Raw genomic sequence first — 22474 nt, 5'->3', positions numbered from 1 at the left:
CAGCATAGCAAGAATAATGTGTGTTCAACCAATGCTTGTCAGCATGAAGCATCATAAATGCTGGCACGGTAGACTGTGAAGTCCCGAAGGTAGAGTCACATAAAAGTGAGTTCATATCTTGTCTTTGACACTCACTAGCTGTGTGGTCTTGAGCAAATTACTTAACCACTCTGATGTTGCTTTGCTCATTTACTAAATGCGGGTGGCATACTCTGGTAGATTATATAACTTCTTCCAACGGGACACTCTCCTTTCCTGAAACAGTAGTATATACTCCTGACCATTCCTGTGTGACTTATAGTGCACCTCTGCAGGAGGAGTGTGCTGCTTTGCCTACAGACTGTCACTTGGCCACGGGACCTGCCTGAGCAACTAAAAGTAAGCGGAAGTGGCTCATCTCCCATTTGGGCAAACACTGGAAGAGCCACCGCTTGCCTTGGCCATAGCTATTTTCCTCAGCCACAAGAAGGGCATGTGCCAAATGAAGGCTTGGTTTCAGCCTGGATCCCAGAATGAAAAAGGTTTTTGGAGAAGAGCCACAGTTGGTCCACAGCCTCTGAAACCAACACCTAATATGAGCAAGAAATAAACCCCTGGTCTTGTAAGTCACTGGGATATGAGGTTGTTAGCTAGCCTAGCATAAGTCAGTAGAATCCAACTCCTGAATGTTGTAAGAATTCAATAAATCAGATATGCAAAGTGCTTCTCAGACAGGCCACCATTCGATAGGTCTTTGAAAAATCTAACTCCCTTACCCTGTCACGTTCCTCTGAAAACCCAAATCTATCCCAGAGGTGGGCATAAAGCAGAGGTTTGAAAATGTTCAAATTGTCAAATAAATGAATAAATGCATATGTTGGGCTTAATTTTAAATACCAAAATACAGACACATCTTTTTCATCTAGTCATTTCCTGCGTATAAATGACTTTGGCAGGGTGCCTATGTGGCTCAGTTGGTTAAGCGTCCAGCTTCTTGATTTTGGCTCAGGTCATGATCTCATGGTTCGTGAGACTGAGCCCCGTGTAGGGCTCTGTGCAGACAGCGCAGAGCTCACTTGGGATTCTCTCTCTCCCTCTTTCTGCCTCTCCCCAACTCTTGCTTTTTCTCTCTCTCTCCAAATAAATAAAAAACATTAATAAATTACTTTGACAAATATTTTAGATAGTAATTTCAAAACAGCTTGCTAAAGCTTCCAGGAATATTTACATGGGGTCTAAAGGAATTCAAGAACTTAGTAGCTCATCTTTCAGAAAACCAAAACAGGGCAAATCATTTAATTGAGAAACATCTATTGTGCACCTACATCTATATGCAAAAATACCATTGGCTTAAATGCTGTGAGTGTGAAAACACATTGCTAAAGCCCAGCTATGATTTCCCTTGATTTACTCCATAGACAACAAGACTATAACAATGCTGTGATTTGAATTTAATGTGTTTTCCTTTCTGTAGGCTTCTCTGAAAGGCAATATAAGGAAATACTTGTCTTGATCTAAGTGAATAGGTATTCAAAATCATCCATTTTATCCCACAGACTTATGACCTTAAACAATTAAGAAACATAAATAGTGACTCTAGACATTGATATCTTTGTTTCTGTCAAAATTGATTTCCCTTAACCATCACATTTCTTGGATGCAAGTTTTCATATGGAAAAGCACATCATAGATCCATCACTGGAGTGCACCTTTCCATTATTTTCCACATTTTATAGAGCATTATCTGCAGAAACAGCATTAATTTCAATAGCACAGCTAGTGAGTTACACATAAAGCGGGAGGATTGAAAAGAATTTGAAAATTTGCCTTAAATTTCTCAAGGAATCAGTTAATTCTCCAAAGCCAAAAGAAACTAAAATTTATCAGGACAAGCAGATTCCATGGGGCTGGGCCAACAGAGAAATGCCATACTAATATTTATTTGCAAGGCCATTTATCGAACACTTATTAAATGCCTGTATTTGCCAATGTGTGGGCCAGCACTAAAGGCCATAAGATGGTGAGACAGAGGTCCTGCCCTCAGAAGGATAGGTCTAGTCTGACCTGATATGCACTGATAAGTACATATAAGATTATGAACATAGCTGGTGGCTTTGTTCTAACAGAAGAGCAGGAGGGGTTGAGAGGACAGGAGAGGACCCTGAGGGTGGTGCTCAGTGGGGCAAGGGGAAGGTTCTGGGAGGAGGTGGGGGCTGGGCACAAACAACCGTGAGTGTCCTGAAAGGCACCAGAGGCAGGAATGGGGGAAAGCCAATGAAACGCGGTACAAAGAGTCTGCTAAGCCCTCCCCTGGTTCTGTTGCCAGAATCAGGTCCTCACTCCTATCTTCCTTTATCCAACCACTTCACGAAGTGAGTTAGGTGCCAGGTGTCTCGGTTAACAAGACAGACACAGCTCCTGCCTTGGTGGAACTCTCAGTCCTATCAGAGGGAATTCTATGCTGGGAGGCAGCGGGTGCCAAACCCGGCGCATGAGACTCAGTAGTTCGAGAAGAGAGACTCGGGATGCTCCGTGTTAATACGAAGGTCAGCGAATTAAGTAATTGCTCACACTGACACAGAGAATAAAGCCACATCCTCCTCCCGATGCTCTCAGGGATGAGCTGGCTCCGGCTGCAGGCTCCTCCTACAGGCCACCACAGTGCAGGAAAAAGGAGACACTGGGACCCTGCCTTCCTGCCTCCTAAGAAGCGCACTCTTGTACAGTCCCTCTCCACCCAACCCCTGAGCTCCTCGCCACAGAGGACTCAGTTCTGTACTCAACACGCAACACGCAACACGCGTCTGCTGAGCTAGCACACTGCGAGAGTGTCCTGGGCACCAGGGTATCAAGGCAGTTCCATCTTTCACACACTCACAGACTTCAAGGTCCAAAGGGAGAGAGACACAGGAAGTAAGGTTCAATACAAAGTGTCCATGTATACACCATATGAGGTAATTGATCAACTATGCCCACATTTCATCCAATAAGGTATGGTACTAATAGGGCAGAGTAGAAGAATGCATGAGGTATGATGGAAGAGGTGGGGCCCTGGGAGGAAGCCATCAGGAAAGGTTTTGCAAAAACAATAATATTTAAAATTAGAATGGTGGGTAGATGGTCTTCACGGGCTAGATGCGAGGGAGGAGCCTGACAACAGACAGGCAGCTGGTAGGAGGCTGGTGAACCCCCCGAAGACAAAGCCATGTTCTTTGAATTATGTCTACATTGGCAAAAAAAAAAAAAAATCCTTGGAATATTTGTGTTTCATCACAGCAGGCTCTTTTAGGGTGATTTATATTTGAAAATAATCTTTGAAGGGGAAAGATACTTCATTCCACAATTCAAGTAGAGCATCAAACAAAGTCACATGCAATACTGTTACTAATAATCTAATTTGAGGGACCGTGCTGATTATACAGATTCATTAAGAATAGGCTCTCTGCTTTTTAAGTGAAAAAAAAAAGGGTGGAATATCAGTACAAGATTGTTATTTTAAAATAGGCAGCAATAAGACTTCCCAGAAAGTAGGAACTTTTATTTCTTTTGGCATGTTACTCTGCAGGAACCTATTTACTTGCTAAAAAAGTTTCTTTTTTTTTCTTTTTTTTTTTTTTTTTTTTTTGCTCAGATGAAAAGTGCAGCTTTGGAAAGAGAAAGCCATTTCAGACCTTGCTCAGAGCTTATTGTGACAGATATTACGAGTGCCTTCTACCTCTGTCACGGTGACACCTCTTCTTTCCCCTAAATTATTAGCAAGGTGATTCTCTTTGGGCCCCAAACTGTGAGTCACAGTGACAAATGCCACTTCCAGGTGGAAACATTTAAGGGCCAGTATGCATTGCTGCAAGCTCTCCTTCCAAGCTTAAGCAAACTCAGAAGCGTCCTGTTGAGGCATAAGTGCCCCAAGATTGAAGCCGGAGAATGGCAGGCCACGTACAAGGCAAGCTGCCCTCTAGATCAATCTGGCCTCCTCATTAGACTTTGCCTGAGTGAGAAAGAAACATTTGTTGGAGTAAGCCCCTGAAAATGTGGGCCATTCCCTAGCTGAAACATTTGCTTAGAACATGTGGAGTATCAGTGAATTTCCAAAGCCCCACCCATATGCATCACTTGAACAGAGATTAATGAAGGACTGTGATTTGGAAACATTTACAATCATTAATTTAGACGATCTGCACAGGAAGCTGAGCTTCAGATTGAAGTCAAACTGTTAGGCACAGATTTTTTTTTTTTTATAATAACAACAAAAAACCCTATGTCTGCTTTTGTTATGCAAATATCAATTTTGTTGCAGGGCTGAGAAGGCCGTAACGAAGGTCAGATCCAAGACATATGAACCTATACCTTTTGTACATTACAACACACTCCTATGCTGAAATCCTAAAATTAACTCCTGATATCCTCCACAGAGGGGCAATGTGGTTGTCTGCAAGGTGAAAATACACATTGTCACGAATTCAACCGCATAAACTGTGACGATGTGTATTTACTCTGAGATAATGTATATAATCACACAGATTCCAGAAAGGAAATGGCTAAACACCATCTCACAGGCAAGTGTTCCTGCAAGGAGAGCAGGCAGGGCAGATCCCTTAGGTCTTGCTTTCGGTTACAAAATGTACAACAAAGGGCGTCTTTGCTTTCTTATTCTTGGAGAAAACTTTGAAGCTTTAGCTGACTTAGTCACTTTTTTTCTTTAGATGTGGCCACTTTAAAATAATCTGCTAGCAAATAGATTGATGGACAAACTTCAAAGGACACAGAGATGAAAAGATCAATATCTCTACACAATTTCTCTAAAGAACCAGATCGCTTCATTTAAGATATAATTGGAATTACCTTTAAGAGAAAGAAGAGGTTAAACTCCAGAAGAGAAAAGCACAGCCACATTTAACAGCACTGCTCGACAGTCTTTGCAACTGTAAATGCACAATAACCTCCAAAATCAATATTTGTTCTATATTTTAAAATGCTTGATGCGGGGTGCCTGGGTGGCTCAGTCAGTAAAGCGTCCAACTTCGGCTCAGGTCATGATCTCAGGGTTCATGAGTTCAAGCCCTGTGTCGGGCTCTGTGCTCACAGCTCAGAGCCTGCTTCAGATTCTGTGTCTCCCTCTCTCTCTGCCCCTCCACAGCTCGCACTCTCTCTCTCTCTCAAGAATAAATAAAACATTAAAAAAATTTTTAAATGCTTCCTGCAATGCAGAGAATACTCCCTGTGCATAAATGAGAAAACATAGGATAACATAGGAAAACACAAGATGACATTTTAAGGTGACATCTAAAGATCAGGATGATCACCCAGCTGAGATTACACGTTAAACAATAAAGTATCGCGTTTGATATATTCCTTAACAATATTTTTATCTGCACATTTGTTTGGAAGTATAACAATTTTAGGGAGGCATTGCAGGATGAACTTTATACTGTCTAGTTTTATTCAGATAAGAATATCCAATAAGATGGTGACTGGAGATTATATCCCCAGAGCTATAAGGACATGAAAAATAAAACAACACAACACAAAAGAGACCTATAATGAAGAATTTAGGGTGTTTTGGTGTAAAAATCTTCATCCTTGGAACCAGGAAAACCTGGAAATGAATATAGGTGAGTACTAATGCAAGTCAATGGCCATGACTATATGGGTAATTACTGGATTTCTTGAGTTTCTTTACCTGTGAGATGGCAACCACAGTCTATGGTGGGGGGATGGGTGTCAATAAATAATGGCCAGTTGCCTGTTTTTGTAAATAAAGTATTATTGGAATATAGCCATAATCACTGTCTGCGGATGCTTTCTGCTAGAAGGCAAAATTGAGAGGTAACAGAAACTGTATGGCCTGTAAAATCTGCAATATTTACTATGTGTCCTTTATAGTAACCATTTGCCAATCTCTGGTCTGTGTGGTTGCTATATGGACTAGAAATTATTTAACATAGTGCTTGGTACACAGTAGCTGTTTCTTTAGATCATTATTCAAGTAAGGAGGGAAAGGTTAAGGTCATACAAATGTGTATGACAGAAACACACAGAAAATGTTTCGACTGCCAAATCCTGTTGATCAGTGAATCCTTAATCATCTGAGAAGAAGCTCTTGCCCAAAGTGCTCTTGCTTCATTTAGTTGACAGCAAAGATCTTAACCTGTTCTTTACTCTTATGGGAAAATGATGCAGGATAAATGCAAATTAAATGGGCAGTGAGATGCCATTTCTCACCTATCAGACTGGCAAAAATCTCAAGTTTGACAGCATGTTCTGTTGATGAGGCACTGGGGAAATAATTACTCTTCTGCATTGCTAGTGGGAGTGCAAACTGTCAAAAGTCGAGAGAGTGAAACTTGGCAAAATTAGCAAAATTCCATATAAATTTACCCTTTGATTGTCCTTGGGAATCTAATCCCTAAGATAATCTGGCAAAAGCACAAGTGTGCACAGGGTTATTCATTACAGAGTTCTTTTGGAAGAGCAAAAGACTGGAAATAGCCTGAAGGTCCACCCACAGAGTACTGGCAAAGAAAGAGTTGAAGCAAGTTGCTTGTGATCCATTTTCCCCTGAATACGAAGGAGATACTGGGGTTGAGGGAAGAAGGTAAGTGACCTGGTTTAGGTTCTGTGTAAACATATTAACTAGATCACCGGGCAAACAGACTAATTAATTAGTTTTTCTTTCGCTAGGAAGAGAGTCCTCATCAATGGAATGTGTCAAGCAGGAAAGCCCTGGTTCAAGATGTTACAATAAACAAATCTTCAATCCATAGATGGATGAGTTATGACTCTTTGGAGAAGGTTACATTTCTTAGGCATAAAACTAGACATGTTGCAAAATCAAATGCTTCCTCCTACATGAGGGGCTTACAAATCTCATTAGAAACCTCAACTATCACTCTGGGTCAAAGGGGATAGAGCCGGTATGAAAAAGGACCTGAGGAGTCACATGGGCTATCCTGGATTTCTCCTTACATTACCAGTGTCCTTTGGTCATTTGAATCCCTGAAATGATTAGTAAAGCTTGATACTGGATAAGATCCCAGTCTCATCCTTTGTGCTGGCTCATCCACACAAAGGAGTGCCACCGGCAGGTTCATGGAGTGATGGATACCTATCGACACTGATGGGGAATGATCTCCACAATATACTCTCAAAGTGTAGAATAATGGGTATAATATGCCACTCTTCATGCAAGATAGGGCAAGGATACAGATACACACGAGGACTGGCTTGCACGTGTGAAAATAAACACCAAAAGGTTAAACCAAAAGCTAATAAACATGGTAATTGTAGAAGGAGGAAGGCGTGGGGCACGGGAAGAAGATGCATGTGACATTTCTCTGCAAACATGTTATACATATAAAAACAATATAATTGGTACATGGAGGTATATACATGCGATGTATTCAAAAATGAAATGTTAAAAATCCATTGACATTAAAAAGGTTCTGAAACAAATGAGCCAAGTTATATATAAAAAGTTAGACTACAATCACATAGAAAAAAACCTTAAGCAACTTTACTTTTACTTTTCATTCTTTGATTGCACATCCTTAATGTAATACAGAGTTAAGACAATGAAAATTTAATTAATTAATTAATTAATTTAATGTATTTATTTTATATTTTTGTTTTTTTGGAGAGAGGGAGAGAGCATGAGCACGAGCAGGGTGGGGGGAAAGACAGAGAGGGAGAGGGAGAGAGAGAGAGAATCTTAATCAGACTCCATGCCCAACACAGAGTCCAAGCCAGAGCTGGATCTCACAATCCTGAGATCATGACCTGAGCCAAAATCAAGAGTTGGACATTTAATCGACTAAACTGCCCAGGCACCCCAAGACAATGCAAGTTTTAAAGACTTCATTTAACATTCTTAGTATGAATTGTAATATTAGTGTATTATTTTTAAATTATTTTATATAATATTTTATATATACTATATATTATACATATATACATTAAAATGAAATAAGTTTTGTTAAGAACCAAACAAAACTTTATTTTTCAGTGAAAAATAAAATAATGTATGAATTTAGGGTATTTTTTTAATTAAAAAAAAGTATTTTCTACCTCTAACATGTATTGAATAAACTGCCCGGAAACAATGATGGTCTAGAAATGATGGGCATCCCAAGTATTTAGATTGTGATTTCAAAATACCACTCTCCACAAAGAAAGTAGGGCTCCTTGGAAGAATGCGTGACTCCAGGTCCGGAATACCGGATGGGGTTGTACATAGAACTGTACTAGGAACATGGAAACTATAAAAGACTGATGGTCCTGTGTCAAAAGGACAAAAAGCCAAGGTGAAGTTGTTCCCAGTGAGTGAAAGGGAACATGCTGAATTGACATGAAATAGAATGAATAGAGACACAATCCCACAAACAGACAAATCCAGAACGTGAGACATTCTTCAAGACAACTGACCTAGTTTCTTGATAAGTCAATGACATGAAGAAAACAAAATGAAGTTGGTAGGGAATTGTTGTCTGTGATGTAACAACAAACAGGAATGTGTGTGCTTCAATAGCACCCTGATTCAAACCAGTATCTTTAAGATGGCATTTTTGAGATCATCAGGAAATGGAAGCGTTGATACCAAGGGCTTTTTTTTTTAAGTTTATTTATTTTTGAAAGACAGAGAGAGAGTATGAGCTGGGGAGGAGCAGAGAGAGAGGAGACAGAGAATCCCAAGCAGGCTCTGTGCTGTCAGTGCAGAGCCCAATTCGGGGCTAGAACTCATGAATCCCAAGATCATGACCCGAGCCGGAAGTCAATTAACCAACTGAGTCACCCAGGCTTCCCGCCATGGACTTATTGTTATTTGCATTTGGTATGATGGTATTATGATTCTGGAAGAAAACACCCATTTTTTTTTTTCAGAGATGTATCCTCAACTTATGTAGGGAAAAAATGACACGATGTCCGAGGTTTTCCCTAAAATAGACAAGAAAAAGAAAACAGACAAAAGAAGTATCCAGCTTCCCACTGAAACTGGATAATGACTTTCAATTTATTATTTTCACCCCTTTGCTTATGTTTGGTGTTTGTCATTAACATGAAAGAAGAATCAAGAGAAAGAAAGATACTTTGGGAAAAGACTTCACACAAAATGAAAGAATGATAGGATTTTCCATTCTCTGTTTTAAGTTGGCCCATGATATTTGCCTATCTCAAGCCAACCTCGTGCAATAACCTTCAGAATAAACTACAAAGATTTACGGGGAGACCAACAGCGATGGTGCTGATTTTTGGTGGAAGTTTAAGTGGAGAGAGAAATAAATCTCTGAATCAAATAACAAATGATACGGGAAATGCCACCATAGTTAGCCTGGCGAGGAGCTATTCTTATTGTCTCTTGCTAACGGAGAAATGCATTTTAAAGTATTTTATTATTTCTCTAAGCATTCTGGCAGCTTGATTAATACACCTAAAAACACATTTCCAATGTGATAAAAAGAACTAGTCAAAATCTGCTTTTAGAGTAAAAAATAAAATAAAGTCACTTTCCTCTATTCCAATAAGTTGTACCGACCTGGGAAGCTCCATAATAGACACCAAATGAGAGACGTCTGTCACACAAGCTGCCCCTCAGTTCCAAGGCAGGTTGGTTAGCAACCTTATTAACCCTACCTCTACTTTGATGGTATAATAAGTCCATTTTGTTTTCTTTTGCGGAGATGCTGGTGTGGGAGTGCTTTTAGCTAGGAGAGACATGATCTCAGCTTCTAACTTGCAGCGACTAAGATCTAACAATTGTGATGATTGGAAAGGTGTCAATATCAATGTACATTTCTTTGTGCTAAAACTGTACAACTAATGGGACAGGAGCGGTGATAAAGCTAGAAAAGAGCAAACGACTTCCCATAATTCTCCATTTAGACAACTCACGTTTGATGCTGTTTCCTGATTTAAGAGACATTTTCACATAAATTCCTCCATCTGATCTCCATGTTCACCCTGCAGGCTGGCAGGGATTTTATCATTCAAAGGGCTACTTTACAAGGAAACAGAGGCTCTGGGGGCAAAATGATGACTTCCTCATGGGCATAGAGTCCCCACAGCAGTGGTGACGAGACCACTGATCTATCATCAGTAAATTACTTAGAGTGAAATAGGACAGGAGAACCGAAAAGTGAAGCCATGCTAAATGCTGCTTACCTTTCAAAGCCAATCTGCCGAAATGTCTTTTCCCATGTTGAGCCTGTAAACGAGACGAAAGAACATAATTAACTGATGTACCTCAAGCATGCAGTTAGTTTTGTCCTCTTTTTGCATACCCTGGTAGATACTTGGCTTTACAGTTACATGGGATGAGTTTTCCCTCAAACGCATTGTTCCCACCGCCAGTCCCCAAATGGCCCTTTTAGAGAACATTCCACACAACGAACAAGTGACAAAGCTCTACCTCCCTTTCCTCTGGTTATACTGTAGGCCACAAAATCACACTCTAAGAGTCCGAATGCATCAGAATAACAGGAGTAAACCTCTCCTGTCTAAATTAACGCAACAGCATCTTGTAAGTTGTAGTCTCTAAAATTCAACTTTTAATTTCATGTAGCACATGGAAAGCAAGATGGCGCCCTCAAGGTCTAACTCATTAAACACCAGGCCTTTATCTCACCAGTGTTGAAGCACAAGGATGAACAGTTCTTTCTTTTTAAAGCTAAACATTCAAATCAGAAGTCTCTTGCATGCAAAACATACTGTTTCCAGTGACATGATTTAAAGAGTAGTATATCCAAATCCATAAAAGAACAGCTGGGCTTTAAAAAAAGATTTTCTATAATATTTTTCATGTAATAATTCTTCCCTACCTTATAGGTATAATAATTTCCTGAGAACCTGATAGACAGAAGAGTGCTAAATTTTTGTTTTTTATCAAAGACCACTTTAATAAAAACTGCATTGGGGCGCCTGGGTGGCGCAGTCGGTTAAGCGTCCGACTTCAGCCAGGTCACGATCTCGCGGTCCGTGGGTTCGAGCCCCGCGTCAGGCTCTGGGCTGATGGCTCGGAGCCTGGAGCCTGTTCCCGATTCTGTGTCTCCCTCTCTCTCTGCCCCTCCCCCGTTCATGCTCTGTCTCTCTCTGTCCCAAAAATAAATAAAAAACGTTGAAAAAAAAAAAACTGCATTAATAGAAGTTCAGGGTTTGTACTAACTCATGGTTTGACAATTTACATGAGTCAGTGGCAAATACATTTTGAGTTCAGCACTCACTCACTTAGCCCTAAATTCGTGACTTATGCTTTGCATTAGCTTGTTAATCACAGCAGATAATCACTGCCCTTCTGTACAACTGATTTCTGCAAACAGGAAACGGGAGATTCAGCACTGGGTCTCCAGAGGCAGATAAAGTCTACCCTGTTTGTTTTCCCCCAAGTCACAGTGAACTACGATGGTGCTGTATCTCTTTCTGGAGAATTCGGCTTCAGATGCTTTACTGTCTGGTGGCAACTCAGCATCTCCTAGGGTTAGGCTTCCTGGAAAGGCAGGGGATTATACAGTGGTTTCCCTGGACCCTCTCTGAAGACTGAGTCCCAAGAGAGCATGAATATGATGTTTGCCTTCGGTTCATATACTTGGTTATGACGAAGCATTTTAAACAAGTATTCTACATAATAAAGGACTACATTTTTGTTATGAATTATGAGCACACATGCACACACACACACACACACACAAAGATTTAAAGCAGATTCAGGCTTATCTCTTTGGGTGAAGTCACTCTTATCCAATTGAATTCCAGTATGCTTTGCGGAGTAAAAGTAGGAGTCGTGGAATTTTAGTTAACCAGCCCAGGAATGTCCATGGCTCCTCATCCAGGGGAGCGGGCCCATATGAATGTCATCTGTCCTGTGAGTCACAGGCAATTCAAAATCCCTATCTCAGGAATTCTTGGAAGACAATTATCCTGCCCCTGAGATACTAGCAATTAAGACCCTGGCAAAACATAACAGAACCTGAGTCAGAAACCACATTGTATTCAAAGACAGCTGGCAACAGCCTGGCCCAAACAGAGAAGTGGGAGAGATTAAGAGTCTCCTGCCAAGTGAGAACCAGACAGTCTGAGCTCAGACCGAGTGGCAAGGGTCTAGGGGAGGCTGAAGGGATTCATGAGAGGGTCCGGACACTATTCTCGTTGACTTGCTTCCGGTGAGAAACAAAGCACCTTTACATTTTTTTCTATATTTTCATTTTTTTGCCCAGATCTGCTGCGTGCATCCCTAAACTCATTTTTTAAATACATTTTTAAGAAAACTCCCCTTTTTAATAGATCTATTATCTATTATCAGGCTCTATTATCTATTATCAGGCTCTTAAAACATGAAACTTTAGTTAAGAAATAGGTTCCAGGGGCACCTGGGTGGCTCAGTGAGTTAAGTGTCCATCTTTGGCTCAGGTCAGGATCTCGCAGTCCGTGAGTTCAAGCCCCATGTCGGGCTCTGTGTTGACAGCTCAGAGTCTGGAGCCTGCTTCGGATTCTGTGTCTCCCTCTCTCTCTGCCCCTCCCTCCCCCCAAAAAATAAACTTAAAAAAGAAAGAAATAGGTTCCCTCTTCACATTTCTTAGTAAACTCACTCAAATAAGTAGAACAAGATAAAAATTTTTGGTGCAAGACTCCCAGCACTCCTTGGAATAAGTTTTCTTCAGCCACTCAACCAAGCACAATAGAGATGGTTGAAAAACGACTTCCTTCTAGTGGCTAGATACTAACTTAATTGATACTTTGAGCATCTTACCTACAACTGGCATTCATCATTGTTTGCTGTGGATACTCTACTAATCATCTTACTGTGTTCGTTATACGACCGAATATATTAAAATACGGTTTCTGCCCTCCAACACCACATACCCTGGAGGTTTGGGTTTTTATGTCTTTTGTGAGCACTTAGTCATGATGAAATGAGAAACACACAATAAATGAAACAGACATATCCAGATCCCTCTGGCACCAGGAATATTTTTGGCAGCTCATTATTCAGTTGTTGGGGAATTCTTTTAAAGCCATTAACCATGTTTTACATGGTAAGGTAATATTATTCTCCTTTGCTGGAGCGGTCCAACAGGGAGAGAGAAAAGTAGGGAAAACAAAAGTAGCTGGCAGACTTCCTCGATTCAACACTTTTCAAATGAGATTTATAATATGGAGAAGTCTAAAACATGTTCCATTCTTCAAGGGAAAGCAAAGGACAGCAACAACAAAAAGAAAAATATATGGCGTAGAATATCAGATACAAAGCCTAGGGGCATTTTTCCTTTCTGATTGTAGATGGAGTCAGAAATAATGAATTAGGATTCTTTAGTTCTAAAAATCGCCCTTGATAGCACCAACATCCAACAGCAGAACTGAAGTCTGGAATGGGGTATGACAGCGTCCAGAAGCTGCAAACAAACCAAGACTCAAGGCCATTCAGTCTGTACAGCAAGTTCCCGAATCTATGCTGTGTGTGCCCAAGGTTAACAAAATGCCCTGTAGCATCCTGCAGCACAGACTCTTCAAGGGGGGCACCACCATGCAGAGAAGTGCAGGACATTTCCTCCTTGAAGAAATGAATCAACCATCGCTCCTTTACAGAAGAAACAAAACACAATCCATTCTCTCTCTCCCTCTCACCCCCATTTTCGAATTGGCATCTGAAGATCCAAGTTCCCGTTCTTTCCATAAGAGAAAGAAGTTATGGAAACTTCTTTTCTTGGGAACCATCTTCCCCAAGCCAAATGGGTGGGTTCTGCTGGGGCTCCCTGGCCCAGGAGGCAGGGAAATCTAGATTTGGGGCCACAGAGTCAACGTTCTGAACTTCTTTACTAATTGCTTTGTCATCCTGTCTTCTTGCCTTTCCATCCTTCTTCACCTTCCTTTCCTTACTCTCCTTGCTATCATTTGTCTCTCACCCTGATCTGGCCTCAATATGGAATTCAAAACAATTTTTTAATTTTACAAAGTTTTCTGTGTCTGGTTATTAATTTCAGAAGCATGTGAGAGCCTCCAGTAGAAGATATATCATCAAACACCTTCCCGTATGATCTTTCATCTAGGACCTGTGAGTTTCCAAAACTATGTTAATTCTGTTTAGCACTCAGCATGACCCCTAGGAGTGCGATTTATACAAATATACATAGACAGAAGGCCACACGCCAAAATGTAACCTGAAGATGATGGGACGGGGTCGATTAATTTTGACTTCTTCAAATTTGTTTATTAGTAGTAGTGTAAAATCGCAGGGCTGGGCCTGTTGTTTGAAACCAGCCATTCAAGTTCCAGGGTGTCCAACAGGTCCCTTTCAGTTTGTAATTTTCTGTTTTTCATAGACGTCAATTTATGTCCTTCTGTCATAAACTGGTCACTCGCTTTATTATGTTTCCTCAGCGATTACTTTTATCAGTCATTCTTTCAATCTGTTGCTCAATTTCCAATACAAAAAGAAAGTAACATGATTTTTCCTACAGGCTTCGTAATGCACTGGTAGACCTGGTGGCCATATGGGGCAGAGATTTTCTTCCAACTGAACAGTTTTAGCCCAAGTATGTCTCAGATGTTGAGAGCCACTTGAACTTGGACCTACACCTCTGCTTTTTTTTTTTTTTTCCAAAATAATTAGCAGAAAAGGACTAATAATTCATAGAAGTGGTAGATGTTTGCCAGCACATTCCTATAAAAATGGAAGTACTTTTTATATATCGCAGGGGCCGCCAGGCAGCTGAACGTGTGGCCTGGCACAGAATTCCGTGATCAAACACAAATACCAGGAAATTAGACCGCTTACAAGTTTTCTGGTGGAAGCTTCATTTATGTTATTTTTAACTCCTGAGAGATGTTCACATCTATGCCACAAGTCAAGATTGTACCATGCATCTAACGTTGAACATAATGTGAAATTCTAGGAGAAAAATAGATTCTTCTCAGTTGGCCAGCAGTGACAGTTCACTTTGCAAATATGAAGATGCTCTTGGGTTGAACTGTAGCTAAAAACCTCTTAAACCACAGAAATGGCTGTTATGATGAATGATATGAACCCAAGTAATGCAATTTTCCCAGCCACTGAGCATGCCTGTAGCACTCTGGGTTACATGGTGAGAGATCCGTCAAATTTTCGGCATCCTAACTCCCAGATGAGATTTGCTATTAATTGGTTAAAAGTCATTGTAAAAGATAAAGAAAAAAAATTCTTCACCATCCCTTATTTAATAATTTTCATATTAAATGACATGTATTTTCTAAAATATCATTTTCCCCTCCACTTAATACTCTTGTAATGCCCATCATGTCCTGCTCTGTCGTGTAAATAGATGACACACCACTTTATGTACACAGTAAGTGTCATTTAGTTGCATACTTTGGTTTTCATTACACTTACCCTTTGTCAGTTCTTTTCGTAATAAGTCTTTTTTTTTAATTTAAAAGAAATTTATTTTTAAGAGAGGGGGAGAGACAGAGTGAGAGCAGGGGAGGGGCAGAGAGAGAGGGAGACAGAATCTGAAGCAGGCTCCAGGCTCTGAGCAGTCAGCAGAGAGCCCGATGCGGGGCTCGAACCCACGAGCCGTGAGATCATGACCTGAGCCAAAGTCGGACACTCAACTGACTGAGCCACCCAGGCACCCCCATAATAGGTCTTAAATTTTCCATCATCTAGAGATGATCACTCATGAGTGGTAAGGGTCAGAATTCATAATTCTCACGAACAATATGGTGGCATATATAGAACACATCATCAACAGTATGTTTTTCAAAATAAGCGACTTTATTTTTTCCCTTATTTGTAAAATAATATATAGTTGGCCCTTGAACAATGTGCGGGTTAGGGGTGCTGACCCACGTGCATTTGAAAATCCACATATAACTTTTGACTTCCCAGTAACCTAGCTACTAATAACCTATTACTGACCAGAACCCTTACTGATGACATTAACACCTATTTTGTATGTTACCTGTGTTCTATGTTGTGTTCTTACAATAAAGTAAGCTAGAGAAAAGAAAATGTTATTAAGAAAATCGCAAGGAAGAGAAAATACATTTACAGTATTGTACTGCATTTACCAAAAAACATCCATGTATATGTGGACCCGCACAGTTCAAACCTGTGTTGTCATTAAAGGGTCAACCAACCGCAGATCATCACAAAACATGAAAATACTTATAATCTTTTATTTTTGCATTAACACCCACCCCCATGCTAAGACTCTCACATTCATACCTGCACATATAAACTAAGGGTCATCCTATTTTGAAACCTGCTTTAATCACTTAGTAATATGTAATATAGCTTTTCCATGTCAATAAATGTAGGCATGTAATCATTTTATTGCCCATATAGTATTCTATAATTTTTCAAAAAAAGTAAGTCCTTATTAATATGTAAACTATATCTATATTTTTGCTAATACCATAAGCATGTGTTAAATACCTTTTTACATATATCTTAAACATTTGTTCAATTAATACTTAAGATAAATTCCTAAAAGAGTTAATGTATCATGATCTATGCATATACATTAACATGTATTAATATACATTGTATATATATATACTGCATATTAAAGTATATACATATATTATATATACATGTGTATATTTGATAATATTAATCAAAAATTTACCCCCAAATTTTATTCAGATACATGTAACTGACTGAATTCCTTTTACCTTCTATAAAGCATTTTAACTTACATTTTTGTAATTAGTAATGAAATTCAATAAATTTTCCTAGTTTTTTAAGATTTTAATATTTTCTATTATGAATCGCTTATTCACGCTCATTGTCCATTTGCCTATTAGATGTTTGTCTTTTATCCAATTGATTTATAACAACACTTTATATATTAGGGTTCATAATCCCAAATATAGTATGTCTGCAGGAAATAATTTGCTTTTTAGACTAAAATGTTGAATACCTAATCATTTTATTTTCCTGAATAGAATTGATGACTGTTTGCATTATTAATTTCTATCATTTTAGCTTTTTCAGTCTCTCAATTTGAAAGTTTGTTGCCTCAGTAAGTAGGAACAAATATTACATTTGTGTTTTTGTATCCAAATATCTCATGTCCAGGAGGTTTTGAAGGAGCACCATACATGTTTCATGCTGTCATCTGAGCTGACTGGTCAGTATGCGACAAAATCCATTACCCGTATTCATTCTTTGTGGAGACTAAGACTAGCCTATTCAGACTAGGCTATTAGTCAACAAGTCTATTCACAAATATGCCACTCTCCTCTATGAATGGAGGCTGTTACAACACGTGAAAGATTTTCTTTTGAGAAACGATCTTCAAAGTACTCTAAAATGAAATGTACCTCCTAAATAATGAATCCCCTCATCAAAGAATGGATTTTTAAAATGAATTGTTGAGCACAAAATTTCTGGTTTAAGATTGGCTCTAGGGTGCCTGGCTGGCTCAGTCAGGGGAGCATGTGATTCTTGATCTCGGGGTCGTGGATTTGAGCCCCACGTTGGGTGTAGAGATTACTTAAAAAAAAATAAAATCTTTTTTTAAAAAAAAGATTGGATCTGATTGGCAGCCTGTGATGTCTCTTCTACCAACTTCCAGGGAACTCACATGCACACACACACACACACACACACACACACACACACACACAAAGAGTAAATCTATTTTCAAGGATCTAAGAGGAACTTTCACAAGTAGGTCAACTGAACTGAATTGTGAAACTCAGCATGTAGTGTTCTGTGCATCTGTTTCCCATGGAAACCAAACAAACCACTCGGCCCTTCAGAAGGTAAAAACATGTTCCATTCTCTTCCCACCATACTCCTCCTGGTTCAGAAACACAGATCCATACAGAACAGGAAGTGGTAGTGTGCCTTCCCTGCACAGAATGCCTCTGAGGAGGCCAGATTGCTGGCCCTGTCATTGTCACCATCACCCTGCCCTTCCCTGCCCTTCCTGCCTTCTAGATCTTTCCACATCCACTCCAACCCTCAGAAACAATTGACACCAGGAGTGTTTGTGTGTGTATGCATGTGTGTGCACGTTCACATGTGTGGAAAGTGATTGACAAGAGGGAAGGGACCCAACCCTCTTGGCCCAGTGTCTTTTCGGGCACATAGTCCTTATCAGGGAAAAGTTATAGAACACTTAGGATCTGAAAATACTTGGTAATTACCCATCCTGAGAACTACAAATAGCCTAAACATGCAATGATTATAAAATGTTTAAATTCACTATTTTGCAAGGTAGGATACTATATGACTTTAAAACTTAAAAAAATGTTTTTTTACATTTTATGTATTTTTGGTAGACAGAGAGAGACAGAGCACACTTGGGGGAGGGGCAGAGAGAGACGGAGACACAGAATCTGAAGCAGGCTCCAGGCTCCACGCTGTCAGCACAGAGCCTGATGCGGGGCTTGAACTCACAAACCGCGAGATCATGAACTGAGCCAAAGTCGGACGCTTAACTGACTCAGCCACCCAGGCGCCCCTAAAACTTAAATTTTAATAGAAATTGATGAGATAATGAGACTCAGAATCTTTATATAACCTAATTGAAATCGTAGCTGATGTGATGTCCCATTCATTCAAATCCAGGTTTCCATGATGCCAAATTATTTTTGCTGCTTCTTCAGCAAGAGTGTTTAGAGACATAAGATCATCAGGGATGGCGATTGGGGGAAATTAATTAATTTTTAAAGAGCAGTTTCAGAAAGATGATCCAGTTAAGAAAAAAAAAAGTTAAATGAATGTGAAAAGAAGGGGAAGAGGGAATCAAATGTAGTAGAGGGACCAATTTTGATAAGAGGGCATTCACATATTTTTAGCTGTTGGAGAAGACAGGTAACGTGTGTAGCAAAGTCTCAGTAGAATTACAGAAAAGATCGTGCAGAAAAGGAGTGATTGAGAACTACATGGATGGTCAGGAAGTGGAGGTGGTGAGGGCAGACTTCTTTTAAAAGCCAGGCTTTTTTTTGGGAATGCAAGCTGGTGCAGCCACTCTGGAAAACAGTATGGAGGTTCCTCAAAAAACTAAAAATAGAACTACCCTACGACCCAGCAATGGCACTACTAGGCATTTATCCACGGGATACAGGTGTGCTGTTTCAAAGGGACACACACACACCCATGTTTATAGCAGCACTAGCAACAGTAGCCAAAGTACGGAAAGAGCCCAAATGTCCATCGATGGATGAATGGATAAAGAAGATGTGATATATGTATACAGTGGAGTATTACTCAGCAATCAGAAAGAATGAAATCTTGCCATTTGCAACTACGTGGATGGAACTAGAGGGTATTATGCTAAGTGAAACTAGTCAGAGAAAGACAAATATCATATGACTTCACTCAAATGAGGACTTTAAGAGACAAAACAGATGACCATAAGGGAAGGGAAACAAAAATAATATAAAAACAGGGAGGGGGACAAAACATAAGAGACTCACAAATATGGAGAACAAACAGAGGGTTGCTGGAGGGGTTGTGGGAGGGGGGAATGGGCTAAATGGGTAAGGGGCATTAAGGAATCTACTCCTGAAATCATTGTTGCACTCTATGCTAATTTGGATGTAAATTTTAAAAAATAAAATATTAAATTAAAAAAAAATAAATAAAAGCCAGGCCTTTTTGAGGTGGGGAGGGGTGAGAAGGGGGTGGGAGGAGCCAGGTCATGGACAACGTGGCTCCTTCAGGTTAAGCTGTATGGAGGTCCTAATAAACTAAAGCGAGGATGAAGACACAGACAGGAAGGACACTGCCAGATTCCAAGGTAGCCAGGAGAGAAGGCTCTGAGCAGGCAGAGGACTCTGAGACCACAGGAGACAGACGAGGGAGAATCCGTGGACTGTGTCTGCAGTAGAGGCCACGCAGGATGCCGGGCAGTTCGGACAGCACTCTTTAAAGAAGGAAGGAAGCAGGAAATGTAAGCGATGGATGCACAAAAAAGCATCCTGGTTGATTGCCTCCTTCAAGAACTGCAGACACTACACATCCATATATAGGTTACTTTCTTCAGGGAGTGATATTATGTAGAACACTGAAATTACACAAATAAAGCCATCTGTTTTAGACAAATGAGAAGATACTTAAGGATCCGGCCATGTTCTTTACTATGAAGAACCACCTTCATTGTGGAAAGCTTAGAATGAAGGGCTACCTCTGAATTGGTCTCGTGATATGCTCTGAAATTGACTTTAAAAATAAAATAATGTGTCAGTTCCCTAGTTAGCCTGAAACTCTTAGATGCTCTCATAAAATTCCAGTCTGCCCATTCTTTTTTTTTTAATTTTTTTAGTGTTTATTTATTTTGGAAGGAGAGAGAAACAGAGCATGAGTGGGGGGGCGGGGAAGCAGAGAGAGAGGGAGACACAGAATCCGAAGCAGGCTCCAGGCTCTGAGCTGTCAGCACAGAGCCCGATGTGCAGCTTGAACTCACAAGTCATGAGATCATGACCTGAGCCAGAGTCAGACGCCTAACCGACTGAACCACTTACGCACCCCATCCTGCTCATTCTTACAGGAACTTCATGATATGGCTTGACATAAAAATTTAAGGAGATAAGATCTAATCAATTAATGAGTGGAAAATCACTAGAAAGTGCTAACTGTTAAAATTCACAGTCTGCTATCCACCCCTGAGGGTGTTCAGCTTTAGGGAACACGGTAGGTCACAACATTGTGAAAATTCAAGAGCAGCTCATCAGAGGTAAGGCCTGAGTTGTAGCAGGAGACCAAGTTAGAGTCACCTTAAAAAAAGGCTTCAGGAGCCTAGAAATCTTGGGTCTGTATATGTCACATCTTCATAAATTAATATTTAATTCACATGCCCTTATTTTCTAGGCCTCAAATATAAAATTTTACATGTCAGAGTCAATGACACACAGCTTGTCTCCTTTCTTAAACTAGTCTGCTATTTTGTATACGTTGACCAGACGGCACCACCGAAGCTAACTTCTCTCCATTTTGGGGTGTTGGTTTCCTCTCAAAACCAAAGACGAAGTATCTGAAATTTCAGCAGGGCCGATCGCAGTAACTCAGCTCCAGCAGTAAAATAACTTTAGCCTTGAATCCCTTCTCCAATACCTGCACGGTCAGCTATGATGCTGGTATACTCACTTTGGGTCCTCAGGTTAGTCAAGGCGTCTCTACAATGCGATCAGCAGCATCTTCACACAAATCCAGACAAATGTAGACAGTTGGTAGCCGCTACATTATAAGGCTCTTGGCTAGCATTTCACCATACGATGTCGCAATGCAGGCGGCACCGAGGAGCCTGAGAACCTTAATTGCATGGAATAACCACAGCCCAATTTCTCCTTACACACACACACACACACACACACACACACACACACACACAGATTTCAACAAAGGCATACATTAAAATGTAGAGCAATTAACGTCAGCATTTCTCTTCTTAATTTGGTACATCACTGTGTTTTGTGGTTGGTTTCACGATATCATGTTGTACATACTTTTCCTTTTAGCGCACGTTTGCCAAAACTCTCCTAACATTATCGCAGGGGAAAGGCGCAGAATGTGTCTTTAGGTTAAACCAATAAATAACTTTATTCGTTTACACTTAAGCACTTCACAAAGAGCTTACCAAGCTTATAAAAGTTTTCAGGTTGGTGTTTATGAGGCTGTCCCTGAAAGATACACGTGAGAACATGAATTGTGTGCGAGAGATCTTGTCACTTCCTGCGCTACTGGTCCCAGGGGTATGCCACACGTGCAAGGTAGGTGGCGGAACAATGAAACGCAAAGTTGACCCATGAGGTCTTTTATAACACAACTGTATTTTCTCCACTAAAAATGCACTTATAGTATTCTTCTGAGAGAAGGAAGAAGAACACAGAGTTATTTCAGGTTTCTTATTTGCCAGTATTTATAGAACACTGGCAAGCATCTCAGTGGAGGATGCTTAGTTTCGTAGGATGAGGATTTTCACTTTTATGTGCCTTTGGGCGTCTTTTATAACATTACAGTTCCTTTGTATGGTTTGTGGCTTTCTTTACGCTAACTACAAACTTCCCATTGCCAGAAGCGTATGCCAAAGACTGATGTTCACTTGTAAAAACAGAATAAACACTGGCGGACATTTTGATAGCTGGAAATTTTATGAAAAAGAAAAACTGATGAAGCATATGTAGCTTAAAATTGCAATAGCAGCAATTGAGTTGTTTCCTCTGAGCATGGGTCAACTATAAAGTGCAGACAAAAGTCCATAATACCTATTTATTATATGGAGTGCTGGGTAGCTTGTAGTTCTTCATTTTCAATACAGTTGATATAAATTTTATCATGTCATAAAACATTTAATGTATGTAGAAAAACCTCCTCTCATTGTCATACATTTAAAAATTTTTATTTCAAGATTACCTTATTCCTGAGAACACTGTATATTTCTAAATGATTCATTCTGTAATTATTTAAGTTATCTTTGCTGTTAAATGTCACCTATTATCTTTGGGTTAATACGGTAATAAAATCCAGTCGTTATTTAATAATACCTGTGAAAACAGGTAAAAGTAAGGTATTCATTCA

The 22474-nt window shown here is 39.9% G+C and overlaps 1 protein-coding gene across 1 annotated transcript in view; it reads right to left on the bottom strand.

Annotated features, from left to right (window-relative positions):
- PIEZO2 (piezo type mechanosensitive ion channel component 2) overlaps nt 1-22474 on the bottom strand; it is a 471937-nt gene that overhangs the window by 240615 nt on the left and 208848 nt on the right. The window contains 1 exon segment of the mRNA XM_049620442.1: nt 10135-10177. Within this exon segment, the coding sequence (XP_049476399.1) occupies nt 10135-10177 (43 nt within the window).

This window comes from Panthera uncia (assembly GCF_023721935.1).
Source record: "Panthera uncia isolate 11264 chromosome D3 unlocalized genomic scaffold, Puncia_PCG_1.0 HiC_scaffold_8, whole genome shotgun sequence".
Classification (NCBI taxonomy): Eukaryota; Metazoa; Chordata; class Mammalia; order Carnivora; family Felidae; genus Panthera; species Panthera uncia.
Note: the sequence above shows the minus strand (reverse complement) of the source record. Positions and strands in the feature narration are given on the sequence as shown.